Source organism: Chelonoidis abingdonii, chromosome 2, assembly GCF_003597395.2.
Source record: "Chelonoidis abingdonii isolate Lonesome George chromosome 2, CheloAbing_2.0, whole genome shotgun sequence".
In the NCBI taxonomy this organism is placed as follows: Eukaryota; Metazoa; Chordata; order Testudines; family Testudinidae; genus Chelonoidis; species Chelonoidis abingdonii.
In genome coordinates, this window is record NC_133770.1 from 96,342,775 (window position 1) to 96,357,003 (window position 14,229).

Here is a 14,229-nt window from a genome sequence, read left to right on the forward strand (position 1 = left end):
GGCACCTCAAGTGAAATCCTGGCTCCACTGAAGCCAATAGGAGTTTTACTATTGATGTCAATGGAAAGAGGATTTCATCCATATTTTTTATTTAGGCACAACTATGTGGCCTGAGTTTCAGAGAAGTTGATCATCCCCAATTCTGCTGTAATCAATGGGAACTATGGGTGCTCAGCACTTCTAAAAATTAGGCCACTTGGGTGCCTAAACATAGATCTAGGACCCCATTCTGCAAGGTTGAATTCCTGCATCTGCACCAAGACAATGGCTGGAGGTGCCTAGCTGGATCTTTTCGTGACTGTGTTCTTCTAGTTGTGTAAGTACACAAAGCACACATCTATTGCCACTTGGGTCTCGCAGCTAGAAATTGCACACATGAAAAGTTCATTAGCTTGCACGCCAGCGAGCGAGGTGATTGTGCTGCACAGGTACGAGCATGGTTAAGGAAAGTAATATTTTTGCAGGGTGCTATTTGGATTTATTTGTGCATCTTTTGTTGCTTGTACCAGAACATTTTGTTACCAAGTCAGGGTGACAAATTATGCCCTCAGATAAAATGCATGCAACCCTCATTAGGATTCCTACAATAACTTAAATCAGCATACTAATGTGTTGACACGATAAATCGGGAGACATGCAAAGGATTTTTTTTAAACTTGGGTTTGTGTCTTTTTTCCCCTTCCTTCTTATTTAAGATGAGTAAAGAAGGCAGGAAAGCTTGTCTGCTTGCTTGTTTTTAAGAATGGTATTTTGCCCCTTTAAAAAATATCAGGGGTGTTAAGTCTAGTATTTTCTGGTTTTGCTGGAAGATTCTTGGGGGTTCTTTGAGACATTTGTTGTGAGCTCTAACACCTTAATTAAAGCTCAGGGGCACTGAAACTTTAACAGCCAAATGTTCATTATGCAACGGCATTAAATAGGTGTTAGCAAAAAGCAGAGTGCCCTCGTAGCAATGGCTTGAGCCAGGTAGAGTGCAGTCAGGAGCAGTGTAAACTGCACCCCAGAGTTGTGCCAATGTACCTCATATTTAAGTTCTCACCTTTGCAATTTTAAGCCCTGACTCAGCAAAGCATTTAAGCACCTGCTTATCCTTAAACACATGAGTAGCTGCATCAGCATTGTCCTGCTCCTTGTTCAGTACAACAAGTGCCTTCCAGTTGTGCCAAACTGTGTGGAAGTTGAGGTGTTTATGAACAGGGAGTAGCAATCTCATTTCCTTGTGCGATCTAAGCAAAATTTAAAATCAGGTCTCCAGTGGTAAAATGGCTAATAGCCCACTTTACTCCTGAGATAAAATATTCAAGAGAGGGACTAGTGTAACATCTGCACTACAGAGTAACTGAAGGGCATGTTTACAGTAACAGAATAATATATTTTCCCTCCAGTTGTTTTAAATCACTTTTCATAACAAAGCCATATTTCAGCAAATGGCAAACCTGTAAATGTTACTGTTATGCACTCTGTAGTTTTGTTTCACTTTAATTTGTTCCTTTTAGAAACATTGATTTTTTTTCATCTAAATGTTTAAATATATTTAAAGTTATAACAACAGAAGCCAGCCTGAAGTACAGTAAAAAATTAAATGTTTCCTTTTGATGTGTTTTTGCTACACAAACACACACAGTTCAAACACTAATAATGTAAGCATATTTATGGCACACACATAAAAAAATTGGATAATGTATATCCCGATGCTTATTAGTAAACTATGCGTTCGACCGCTCTGAATATGATAAGCACCATCAATCAGCCTACCACACATCAGTGCAAACCTACAATCTATGGTTTGCAGTGGTTTGAAATAAAAAGCAAACATTTAAAAGTAAAGTGCTACAAAAAATGTCTATGCAGAATACCGCAGTTGATGAATTCTGGAGTAATACACATGCCACTCAAGCCAGCTTGTGACCCTCATCATGCAAGAAAGTCTTTCCTTAGGGAAATTCAGAATTCATACTTTTTTGGGGATTGCTTGTTTCTGGTCATTTCTTATTTTAGTGGTCTTTTTGGGGGTCCCCAGCACTGGGCTGGTGTTCTTAGTGTTCAATTTTGGTGCACCACTCCGACCAGTGCGTCCAACGTTCTGATTTTTATCCTGGGCTGTTCGCACCTTTTCTTGCAGTCTCTGTTCCCACCTCTAGGGAAATAATGTCAAAACAAAACACTTAGAAAGAGATGTTACCACATTCTTAGTTAATTAATAAACGTTGACATAAACTGTGAACTCTAGTGCAGCTCTCAGTAGCTTAATATTTTACTCAACTTACTGTCAATATGTCACCAATGTCTACAGTAACAGCCTGGTCCTGTATTTTTTGTGCAGTCAAAATTCCCATTGATTCAGTGATATTGTCAATGAAACTGGTGCAATAGATAGCGGCATAGTATGGCCCTTACCCTGCAAAGGGATCTACAAATGCAACACCTAACAACTTGGGACTTCAGTGAAGTCAGTGGGCATAAGGGTCTGTATGTGCACACACCTTTGCAGGACCACTACTAAATGACTTACAGAACATGCCTACTTGGCCTGTTGTTTCGGCTAAGTGGAGGGCAGCTTATCTTTTAAAAGAATATATATACATAAATATATATATGTATATATGCACACACACACATGATATATGTAAACATAGCACCATATAGGAAAGCTGCATTTAATTTATGGATTATTTTTTCACTGGACTAGAAATAACAGGGCTGATGTTAGGAATAAACCAGCTAGATGACCACCTAAGCCACTGAATTTTTAGGGGTACAATGTGACACCTGTGAAGGACAATGTGTGTGCAGTTTTGCCTAGGGTGACAAAATATCTGTGAATTGTTGCAGAGTGACAGAGAGTCTTGTGTTATTCAACAACAACCGCATACAGCCCATTAAACATCATCAAAAATACCAGTTAGTATTTAGGGTTGTCATATTTAAAAGCAACAAGTTTAAATGGTGATTATTTCCTGTACTCTGGACAAAAACATTCTAATCTCTGAACAAAATACAGTGAATAAGCACCACAACTTGTAAGATATCCATGAAACATTTAGTGGTCTATAAATTATTGTTTAAGCAGGTTTTGAGTTGTCTACTTACATATTCAGACATGACAAAGGTGCTATCTGACGGCCATTAAATCACACCATGGGCCAGAGAAGAGGCATGAGGTTAAAGGCTAAGTGTTTTCAAATGCCCCAGTCATATGTTAATAAATCCATAAATCACAGCCTGTGCTGCCTTATTGCTATTATAATCTAGTTTTACTTTTTTACCATTTCTTTTTCTTTAAAACTCTTTTTTAAAGTGTGTTTCCCCATTTCATAGGTAGTTTATAGTCAAAGGACTGGAGAACAAGAAGAATAAAATGTAGCAGACACACAGCTGCAGCAAAGAGTTGACTCATAACTTAAAAGCTTCTTTAGTTAAAAATGAGCCTTCTTTGTCTCCTCCCTGGCATTCTCCAGCCAGCCAGTAATTAAAAGCAAAAAAATATATATGATCTCAGTCCATTATTTAATTCTTTGCAAACTTTTTTCAGAACTAGGAGGCAAATCCTGCCTCCAGTTCCTGATGGGCTCAGGCTCCATGCTGAGCACAGCTGAATCAGAACTCCATAACACAGTGGACAGTATTTGGTCCTGCCATGAGGGCAGAAGACTGGACTCAATGACCTCTGGAGGTCCCTTCCAGTCCTAGAATCTATGAACATCCTATCCATGGTGGATCTCTGCACTGGGACTTACAGGAAGATTGGGGGTGGGGGGCTGGTGGTCAGTGATCTTGTAAAGTCAGGGAGAAGTGTGCTATATTTACTCTTCCTCCTCATGCTGAAGGAGGTGTATTGTAGCTGCACAGGCATCCAGGCCAATTAAGGTCCAGTCTGCAGCCCACTGAAATAATGGGGCGACTCCCAGTAAGTTCTGTAGACTCTGGGTAGGGACTTTAGTGCGTAAGATTTGATACCTCAGTCTTGCAGTGTTTCTAAATGGATCAAAGCCTGTTTACATTGACTTTATTTAGTGCAACAGGATTTGGCCTTACTCTCATATTCACTTTGTAATGAGCACTGTATACTTAACAATCACAGGTTATCATTTATAGGTTAATGCACTAGCAACTGTATGAAAATAATTCACAAGTTCATTGTTGTAACAAGTCAGTGTTTAAGAAAAGAACACTAACATAAAACGTTTATATATTCAAAATATTTTAGATTTTTATTAAATGTTTATAGATGTTTGTTATAAAAATTGTTTTCATCTAAGAAAATTAGAAACATATAAATGTCTCATCATGAGAGACCCTCTCCAAAATTTAAGGCCAAAATATTCAAATTTACACACTTAAATCTACATTTGGTCATCTGAATAGAAGTCCTGACTTACAGTGGTGCTAAACACCTTCACTGAAGACAGTAGCAGCTGCCACTGCTCAATATCTCTGAAATTCAGGTCACTTATTTAGGTGATCAAATAGATTTTGATGGCTGACTTTTTATTAAGAATGTAAGAATTACTTTCATTGGTTAATCTTACCTTATATCTTTTATCTAGCTGATCCTTCCATTTTTCAACTAAACATCCATCAAGAAGCATCAACCTAAAATTTTTAAAAGATTTAAATGTGAGCTATAGCTAGTTTCCGATATGCCAGGTAACTAAAAGATATGATCCCTGATTTTATATGCTTAGTTATCATTCCAGCTGATTTCCCTAGACAAGAAATATTTCCCGAAGGGAACCAGTCAGGTCAAAATGACCCCAAATTTAAGTTTTCTACAAATAAACTTTTACAAAACCTAAGACCAACAGAAATGTTTCCATATATTAATTTTTAAATTCTTATGAAAACATTGTTTTAAAAATATCAACACTTCCCTGACATGTTTGCTACCCATAAAACATAGGCTTTGTCCTGGTGCCTATGAAACACTTCAGGATCCGTGTCCTTACCTGCAACAGTGCTGTAGGTGAAAGATACTCCTGCTTCACCAGGTATAAAGAAGAACAATGGGTTGGGTAGCATGTTCCATGACACTCCATTTAATTAATCTCTCTCTCTCTCTCTCTCTAACTATATCAGTATGGTGAAGGACATCACAAGGCCCAATCATTTTAGTCTCTCACTGGGACATTTGCTGGGCAGAAACTGAATGCCTCCATACCCCCATTGCCAGACAGAGAGGGTCTCTGTGCTGGTCCAACACCAGCCATGGTGGGTTGGGCTAGAGGAAAGGCAGTCAGATCTGAACTTAAGTGGCTTCAGTGGCCCTATCACACAGTGACATAGTGGGCCTTCTGCTGTAACTCCAGCTGGGAAATGTCACCAGGAGAAAGAGTACATATGATTATACACTGTGGTATAAAGATTTGATTGGCACTTATTTATGACAATTCTGTTATTCATGAGAAACATAACCCTCTGAAGCAGCTGGTAGAGGCCACTATCAGACACAGAATAATAGTTTAGATGGCCCACTGGTTTGATCTAGTAGGACAATGTTAATACTCCCATGTACCTAACCACAAACGAGTCATGCAGGTATAATCATTTTATAACACACTGTCCAATCTTACATTTTGTTTGGCTTGCATAACTGCATGTCACTCTGAAGCCTAGAATGTCTGTTGAGTCACTGTGAGGTAATGGAAACAGCTACAAGCACAGCTGACAGCTCTTTTTCAGAACATCTCCAGTAGGGCTTAAATTCTTATAAAGTATTTCCAAGAGCCTCCCCACCCCAGCTCAACATGCAATAAACACCCCAGGGGGGTTGAAAACATTAACCAGCATTCTGCTCCAGATAGCTCCAACTGAATTTAAGCCCTGATCTCCAGGTTCAATCATCATTGGGATTTGCTATCTATTACCGTTCAGTTTTTAAGCTCTCACCCATGTTGACTTTATGAATTACACTCATGCAGTGTACAGCCATAGTAAGGCATGTATTTATGCCATGCTAAGAATCCTAGAGTATTGTGATATCAGAGATAACTCAATCACCAGCCACTAATTTGCATTGGTTGTATGAGTGAGACTACATAGATGGTGGACTACTTGACCCAAATGCCACATCCACGCAACAGCACAGGCTTTCAGCTACTAGTATTTGCATTTTTTTTCCTGTAAAGCTGGCTGGCCATAATACAAGAGTGCTATAGTACAGGACTCAGAATGAGAAAAATAAAATTGTAACTACAGAATGTTGAAAGCCTCTAACAAAAGCTTAAAATAATTTAATCTAAAAATCATAATGTCACAGTTTTAAGGTCTAACATCTCAAAAACTAGAAACGTGTTGTTGTCTCACTGGGAGACTGGGATTCCCAAGCCTCCAAGCTATAAAGCACACATTTCAGACCCTCATTGATCATGAGATATCGGACCTTAAATCTATTGACTAGTTGAGGCACTGCAATCCTGCAATAATTTTCCAGGCTTTGAAGATATTAATTAAGATGCATGAATTAATCAGCTGAAGAAAGCAAAACACTGATATAAATATGCCTGATTCCACATGACATTTAACTGCCAATCGGGGATCTGCACTACCTAATATAGGGCCTGAGTCTGCACTGTCTTGCACCCCAGGTAGTCATGTACACAGTGCAAAGTGAGTATGAAATGGTACCATGCAGAGTTGATAGCATTTTACACCCCCTTTGCACAGATGTAAATGACTACACAGATAGCAACACAGTGGAGAATCTGGCCAGTATTATAGACCACTCCTTCCCTCCTCTAGTATTGATTATAGAAAAAATAGTAGCATAAAACTGAAGGGGAAATCATTATAAATGAAACCACAATGTGATATTTCCTTCAGTGCTGATGTCACTTTGGCTCAAAACTAGTTATTGGGTGAAATCCTAGTCCCATTGAAATCAATAGGTGTTTGCCATCAACTTCTGTGGAGACAGGATTTTACCAGTTGTGACTTTTGACATTTTAAAAGCCACTGTAACTCAAAACCTTCTGTTACATACAACTGAGTTCAACAGGAAACATATAACAATTTTTTCAAATCCATTTTAGTAGAGCATATGAAAATAAAAACCTCAGTGACCTTTCCAAATCATTCACGACATATTTGGTGATTCGCTTGGTTTTCCACAGTAATAAAAAAGCAGATAGTGATCTTTCACTGTTTTTCTCTAACTAGTTCCTGGTGGGTAGTTTAGGGTGATTAGCCCAGTGGGGCAATAACTTCAAATAAAGTTGCGGTGGCCGCATTTTACCATGCTACATGTCTGAGTCTCGTTTTCATGTACACATCAAAGTTTGTAAATATGTGTTGTAGGTCAGAGTTCAGGTTGCTTATGAAATGTGTAAGTGAATTTTGAAATGTTAATGTTGCTACCTGAAGCTATGGACTTGTAAAAATAATAGAATATTTATATATATATTCCCCTGAACTGTATATGGGATACTAATCGGGGGAATTAAACTCGGCACTAGGTTCACATTTGCTTCTGAACAGAGAAAATGGCCTTTACTTTCTTGCTTGCTTGCATGCTTTCTATTAAACTTGACTACAGTAAATTTCTGCACTGCATTGTAATTTCTTACCTTGAATGCCATTCATAACACATAATGAGAACATCTTGATTTGGGAGAAGATGTGGACACTGGCAGGATGAATTAGTAAGAAGAGGCACTTGAGACCGAGGAATGGGTATTGAAGATTTAAGTATCTCTTTCACGTCAACCACTGTAGTTATTTCATTGCAGCTACCTCTCTCTACACTCTTTACTTTAGCATGAATAACTGCAAGTAGGAAAATATATATGCAAGGACAATTATAATATAAATTAGTAAGAACTATTCATATGAATAAAAGTTTTTTCAGTCCCTACATGTTGTTATTTATGATTAGCTAAAAATATTTGTCATAAAGATTTACCATGAAATCCACACTGTTTTAAATAATAAACCATTTGAACTACTGATGTCTAGATGTAATCTAGACATTGAATGCATTTTCTAGCTATAAATTAATTACGTCAAACACTGTGAAAAAACTATGATTTTAAATGAAAAGCTGAAAAATTAATAGGCTAAGGTTTTCACAATGTATATAGTTTATACTGTCTTCCTTCAAATAAAAGTCGTTGAGAAACTGTTTTAAAAGTGGTATCTCAACTGTGGATTTTACACAGAATAGAGATCCAGATACAATATCCATTGACTCTTGTTACTTAACTATATAAAGGAGAAATTAAGATTGTATTTGAGCTCTGGAGTGCTAAACATCCTGAAGAAAACTATACACCTATGTGGATTTAAAAAAGGGCCACTCATTACTCTCAAAGGACACATCTGATCAGCGGCACATCCTGTACCTGAGCTGTGTCTACAATTCTTTTTTAACATTTTTAATTCCATCTTCAATAAACAACATTAGTAACTAGCAAATTCTAGAACTATATCAAGGTTTCAGATAAAGGAGGAATAATATCTATTGAGAACAGTAGCTATAACACAATCTGTGCTGTGTTAACAGTAACTATATCAAAATCTGTAGTACCCACATAGTGTTTTAGGAATATTGGTGACATTTTCAAAAGCATTTAAGTGACTTAACAGTCTATGTCCCATTTTCAAAAGTTATTGAAACATGATGGAATTTACAGTCCTATGTAATTTAGATGCTTTTGAAAATGTCGACCCATAATCTTTACATGAATTTTTAGTTGGAAACTTGCTTTACAATTAAAAAGGTGAAGACTTCATGTGGACTTACGATAAAACATGATTGTTGTTGGGAACTGTTTACAAAATAAGCTAAAATATCATAGCTAAACCCCGATAACCATCAGTGATTCTTTTGTATTTACAACTAAACAGTACTCCCAATCAACTGGAAGAATGAGTTAGTTTCGGTGCTTAATTTCTGCCAGACTTGCCAATGCTGAGTCCCGACACCTCTAGTCTTAGCAGTTCACAGACAGGGCCGGCCCAAGCAAAAAAAATTTTGGCTGCCCCTCATCCCAGCCCTGGGCTCCTCTGCCCCCACCCCGCAACCTTCTGCTGCCCCAGCCCTGGGCTCTCCCTCCCTGCTGCCCCAGTGCTGGGCTTCCCCCTTTCCTCCCCACCAGTGCCCTCCCCCCACCCACCCCTGCTCCCCAACTTTGGGCTCCCCCCCCACCTAGCACCCTCCTTCCTACACCGGTAGCCCTGGTCACTGCGTAAACTGCCTCCAGGGGGTCATCAGCAGAATTTGGATGTGCTGACAAAACACAGAACAGGGTTGTCCCAATTAAGTACAGAATGCAGTAAAGTGGAACAATTTCAGCTTGTGTACTGGAAGGATATCGGATGCATATTATAGACTTCGCTCCAAAACAAGAGGAAAAGTTGAGGTGCCTTTAATATTCTTTTGTTCCACTCTTTCTTTCTATGGGGAAATTTGCCAATGCAAATATCATGTCTTCTTTTTAAACAAACAAACAAACAAAAAGCAATGGCCGTTGAAAAAATGCAATTCCAGTCCTAATAACCAATTGGAAGCATTTCTTGCTCAATTTTTTCTACTTTTTCTACACAGCAAAGTTACAACTTACAGTGGTCAGCATATTTGAATTTGGGAGATAACGAAGTAACAGCTGCCCAAAACGAGCTTGGGCATTCCTGAATTTTGAGGTGTTTCAATCTGGAAAGGCAGGTGCCGGGGGGGGAGGCCTTGACTCATGGGGGAGCACGGAAGCACGTATGCAGCAGTGTGTCTGGCGCTGCGCGGAGCCAGAATGCTGGTTGAGCAGCACAGTAAGGGGCTGGGGGGTTGGAGAAGGGGGTAGGGGGTTCCAGGGGTGGGGCACTCAGGGGACAGGCGAGCAGGGAGTTGGATGGCGGAGGTTCAGGGGGGGCATTTAGGGCAGGGAGAAGGGGGGGTTAGATGGCTCAGGGGTTCGGGGGGGCAGTCAGGGGACAGGCAGTGGTTGGATAGGCATGGGAGTCTCAGGGGTTTGTCAGGGGACAGGTACGGGGTGGGGTCCTGGGGGGAAGTTGGGGGGGTCTCAGGAGGGGGCAGTTGGGGACAAGAAGGGAGGCTTAGACAGGAGGTGGGGCCCCAGGAGGGGGCAATCAGGGGACAAGGACCAGCGATGCTTAGGTAGGGAGTGGGGTCCTGGGGGGCAGTTAGTGACAGGGGTCCTGGGAGGGGGTGATCAGGGGACAGGGAATGGGGGGGGTGGATGGGTTCGGGTTTCTGGGGGGGGCAGTTGGAGGGAGTGGATGGTGGCAGGGTGGAGCTTCCCTCCCCCCCCATGGAGTGTCCTGTTTTTTGAATGTTAAAATATGGTATCCCTACCCTTCACAGTGCAACTCTCCACTCACAGCACGCTGCCAAATGAGGTCCCCCTCCTTCCTTTCCAGTTGGTAGTGGCCAAGGGAATGCTGGGAAATGTAGTTCTTTCTCTGCTCCAGGACTGGCTCTATAGGCAAGGAGCTAACCAAGGAACTACAGCTCCCAGAGCCCCCTGTTGGTTCTCAGCTTCCAGTCTCCATCTCTGCTAGCTGCCGCCTCTTCAAATGGGCTGCCTCAAGCAGGTTTTTGGTTTGCTGGTGCCTAGAGCTGCGCCTGTTCACAGCCCTGGCATCTCTGGGTTTGCTGCATCAGTTATGAATTTAAAAATATTGCTTGAACATCTTTCATTACAAATTACTGGTTAACTGTATATATTATTTAAAGGGAATTTCTAGCACAACTGGATTTGTACTTCAGCTTTTCTCCCATATTTTCTCCCCATTCCACTGCGAATGGTAACTCTCCTGTTGATTTCACTGAGGGCAGAATAAGGCCCTGCATTGCAAAGCTAAAATCTTGAACACAAATGTAGCCAATCGAATGCAGTGTTTTCAGCTCTTTTAATTGTAGGACCAGTACTGGCAGTTTTTCTTCATGCAACACTCCTGTTGAAGTCAATGGAAACAGGATTGGGCCAAAAATGATTTTAAAAATTCTATTTCAGTTCAGAATACAGACATTTTACATTACCATATATATTTATATACACTCATAGAGTATAAATGTATGTGTATATTACACAATGCAGAATCTCAGTGTTCCACCAAATGGTAGTGTGTGTTGTAGAGCGGTAGATTCGGAAATTAGATATTAGAAAATATTAATGTTTCATATAAGTGCATCAAAATGCAACAACTTAAAACAAATGTATTTACAGTTTGTAAGATTAATGTCACAACTGTCTTGCTAATAGCAAACTGAATTTGAGTTAAACAATTATTTAACAACAAAGATTTAAGCATGTACCCATTTTTGTTTTAATTTGATATTAAATATAATAAGATTTTAAACTGCCTGTTGTGTGATATCCATAGTTTAAAATAAATGAATTAAAATAATATCCCTCCCAGAAACAGTCACTGTAAACTTGCAGTAAACCATAATATTACATATTAAATTAATAGCTCGCTTTGCATTCACTGTTAATCATACGGACTTGTTATTGAAAGAAAAACTAAATTATAAATAAATATTTTGAGTTCCTCTGATCAGAAATCCTTTTTGTGGCTGGGCACTTGTATTGTCAAAATGCCATACAATTATAATAATACCCATAGGCCAGATCTCAGCTGGTGTAAGTTGTCACAACTCCATGGACTTCAATAGAGCTATGAAAATTTACATAAATTAAGGATCTGGCAATTGGACTCTAATGGTTAATATGCAAAATATAGTAAATATTCTATGACTTAATTTGTGACTAAATAAAACAAAAAAGTTGCTTTTCAACCTTTTCATGTCTCTCCAATTTCATTGTTTTCACATGAACTCATTTCATCCAGTGAGAATAGCACAGTAGTGCTTACTTGATCAATCAAGATTCCAAATTATTCCAACTGAAATAGCAAAATAAAAATTGCAATTCATAGGCTCTCCAGCTATTTTGTTACTTGCCACTAAAATGAGTTGCATTAAACAATGTCAGGAAAATTTAGAAACGGCTCACACGGCCCACTCCATTTTTGCTCAACAATCTGTCCCACTACGTTTTGTTAGACCGGTCTGTATTCTAAAAACACTACAACAATTTAGCGATTTTAATTATCACGTAAGCTCCAAATATTTGTTTCTTGTTGTTTTTCGGGAGCTTCTTTATGATTCATTTATTGATTTAATCTTAAAACCTAGATGCGGTTTGCCATGGATTACAAATTGAGGAGCTATAATAATTTGATAATATCAAAAGAACCAGGGGAAGGGAACCGGAAGATAGTGCGATTCTAGGGAAATTTTGCCAAGAATTGAAATGAAATTATTTCACTGGCTGACTTACTGTAGCTGTAGTTTTTGGTCAGGTATGTTGTTAGGGTAGGGTTTATCTTCCGGCACTTGCATCGAGCTTCCAAAAAAAAATCATAAGGAAAAATTACAAAATTAATGTCAATTACGGAATTATTTTCAAGAGAAATAAAGGGGGACCCTTACGAAGACGCACCTTGGTTTAGATTCTTGCAGTTAGACTCTTGAGGTTTTTCTTGGACCATTACGTCTTGAGTGAAATCCGTCCACTTCACATCTATTTAAAAACATACACACTAAGATTTGCACAGAATTTGGTTTCTGCTACCGAAAAGAAATGAACACAAGATAAACGAAAAAAATCATCTCCGATATTTTCGGAATCACTTCACTAGCACACACATCTTGGGGAACATTTAAAATAGTTAATCTGTCCTAAAAAAATTGATTCACTATATTTTCGAAAATATGTCTGTATCAGGTTTTATTCTTTTTTAAAAAACAGCACTGTATATTGTTTTAACGAAGGGAATAAAATCTTGCAATATATCATTGTATGACTGCTAGTTCGCTTCATGGACAAAAGCCTAGTGTGTAGTTTTGTGTATTGCACTGCCAATTTGACTTTAAATTTGAAAGGCGTACTTAAACATCACTATTCAATGTTCACTTATGCCTAATTCTGAATAATCTCTCGTTTTGACTAGCAACACCAGTGAGATTTGGAGAGGCTATTGGAGTCCTTCTGCCCAGATTAGCTTTTCAGTGTTCTCAGAAAAGCTGCCTTCCCATAGGAAATTCAATCTCTTCTTGTTTGGGTTGGTTTTTTGTTGTTGAGAAGTCTTTTTTTCTTTTTTTTTAAAGACAAATATTTAAACTGCCCGAGAGACTAGTTGCAGTCCTCGCCAAAACCTGTCCCTCTATGTTATATTTGAGAGAGAGATTGCCCTACACAGTGCTGGAGCTTCCAGAGTTCTGTGCTTTTGGGACCCGCTTAACTAAAGCTTTCTGCTTTCCAGAGACTTGGTGAAGAAGGGCACAAATCTGAATTCAAAATTGCCATCTTATAATCAAGGTTCTCTACCCCATGAGCCCTGTCTTAGTGTACCACCACTCCCCCCACACACAAACACGCCCCTGGTCCCTCCTCACCTTCAGGGACATCGGTGACTATGGCTTCAGGAGATATGCAGACCCCTCTGTCGTACACAGGCAGGTCATCGCAAGCCAGGCTTTCGGGCCAGCTGTGGTTATACCTCTTCATGATGGGCTCGCATCCATCCCGGGCTCTTTGGCACACCGATTTGCAGGGCTTGATGGGGTCGTGGAGAAACTCCAGGGTGCAGATGGGGGCATACATGGCGCACAGAAAGAAGGTGAGCACCTGGCTACAGCTGATGTCCACCAGCTCCTGGTACTGCTCGATGGCCAGGATGGCATTCTCCTGGGTACTGTGGTGCAGGTGATTGGGCATCCTGGTGATGTTCCAGGGCATGGTCTTGCACATGGGGATGCGCACAGCCTCGCAGGGAGCACCATGCACCCCCATGCTGACCCTAAGCCACAGGAAGAATGCTGCCAAGGTTGCTAGCATTTTCCCAGCCTTTAGCGGCGGGACTAACGTTTGGCGCTCCGGAGATTATCTGCTTCCTCTCACGAAGTCTTGGATAATCACTCTCACAGGCTGATCTTGTCGCTGATTCAGCTTTCAGTGGAAAGAGCTAAAGAGATGCTGGTCTATCCCCGTTCCCTATCACCTTGGCACATAAAGACCACTGGCAAAGATGAACTTCTAGATTTCCTTGTGTCTCCGTGCTAAAAAGACACAGAGCTTCTCCCTTGTTCCAAAATTCAAGCTATCTGAGACCTACAGACAGCCATGGAAATTGTAGGGCCATATTTATACCAGTGCCACAAGTGACGTGGGGGTTGATCTTTCTTCTTGGCAGCATCATTCACTTGGTGTGTGT

The 14,229-nt window shown here is 39.9% G+C and overlaps 1 protein-coding gene across 1 annotated transcript; it reads right to left on the bottom strand.

Annotated features, from left to right (window-relative positions):
- Positions 1 to 287: 287 nt before the first annotated feature.
- On the bottom strand, positions 288 to 14,229 carry SFRP4 (secreted frizzled related protein 4). Its single transcript, XM_032785436.2, has 6 exons — positions 13,412 to 14,229; positions 12,456 to 12,536; positions 12,294 to 12,359; positions 7,563 to 7,761; positions 4,530 to 4,593; positions 288 to 2,137 (listed from the first exon to the last, which is right to left on the bottom strand). Exons 1-6 carry the CDS (start codon positions 13,851 to 13,853, stop codon positions 1,952 to 1,954), a joined length of 1,038 nt encoding a protein of 345 aa, XP_032641327.1. The 5' UTR covers positions 13,854 to 14,229; the 3' UTR covers positions 288 to 1,951.

Bases quoted from the DNA above. Each gene is read 5' to 3' on its own strand.
- SFRP4 (XM_032785436.2), bottom strand. From the start codon at position 13,853: ATGCTAGCAACCTTGGCAGCATTCTTCCTGTGGCTTAGGGTCAGCATG. The intron at 4,594-7,562 runs GTAAGAAATTAC...TAAAAATTTTAG, and splicing joins TGTTATGAATGGCATTCAAG to GTTGATGCTTCTTGATGGAT. The intron at 2,138-4,529 runs GTAAGATTAACC...TTATTTCCCTAG, and splicing joins AGCTAGATAAAAGATATAAG to AGGTGGGAACAGAGACTGCA.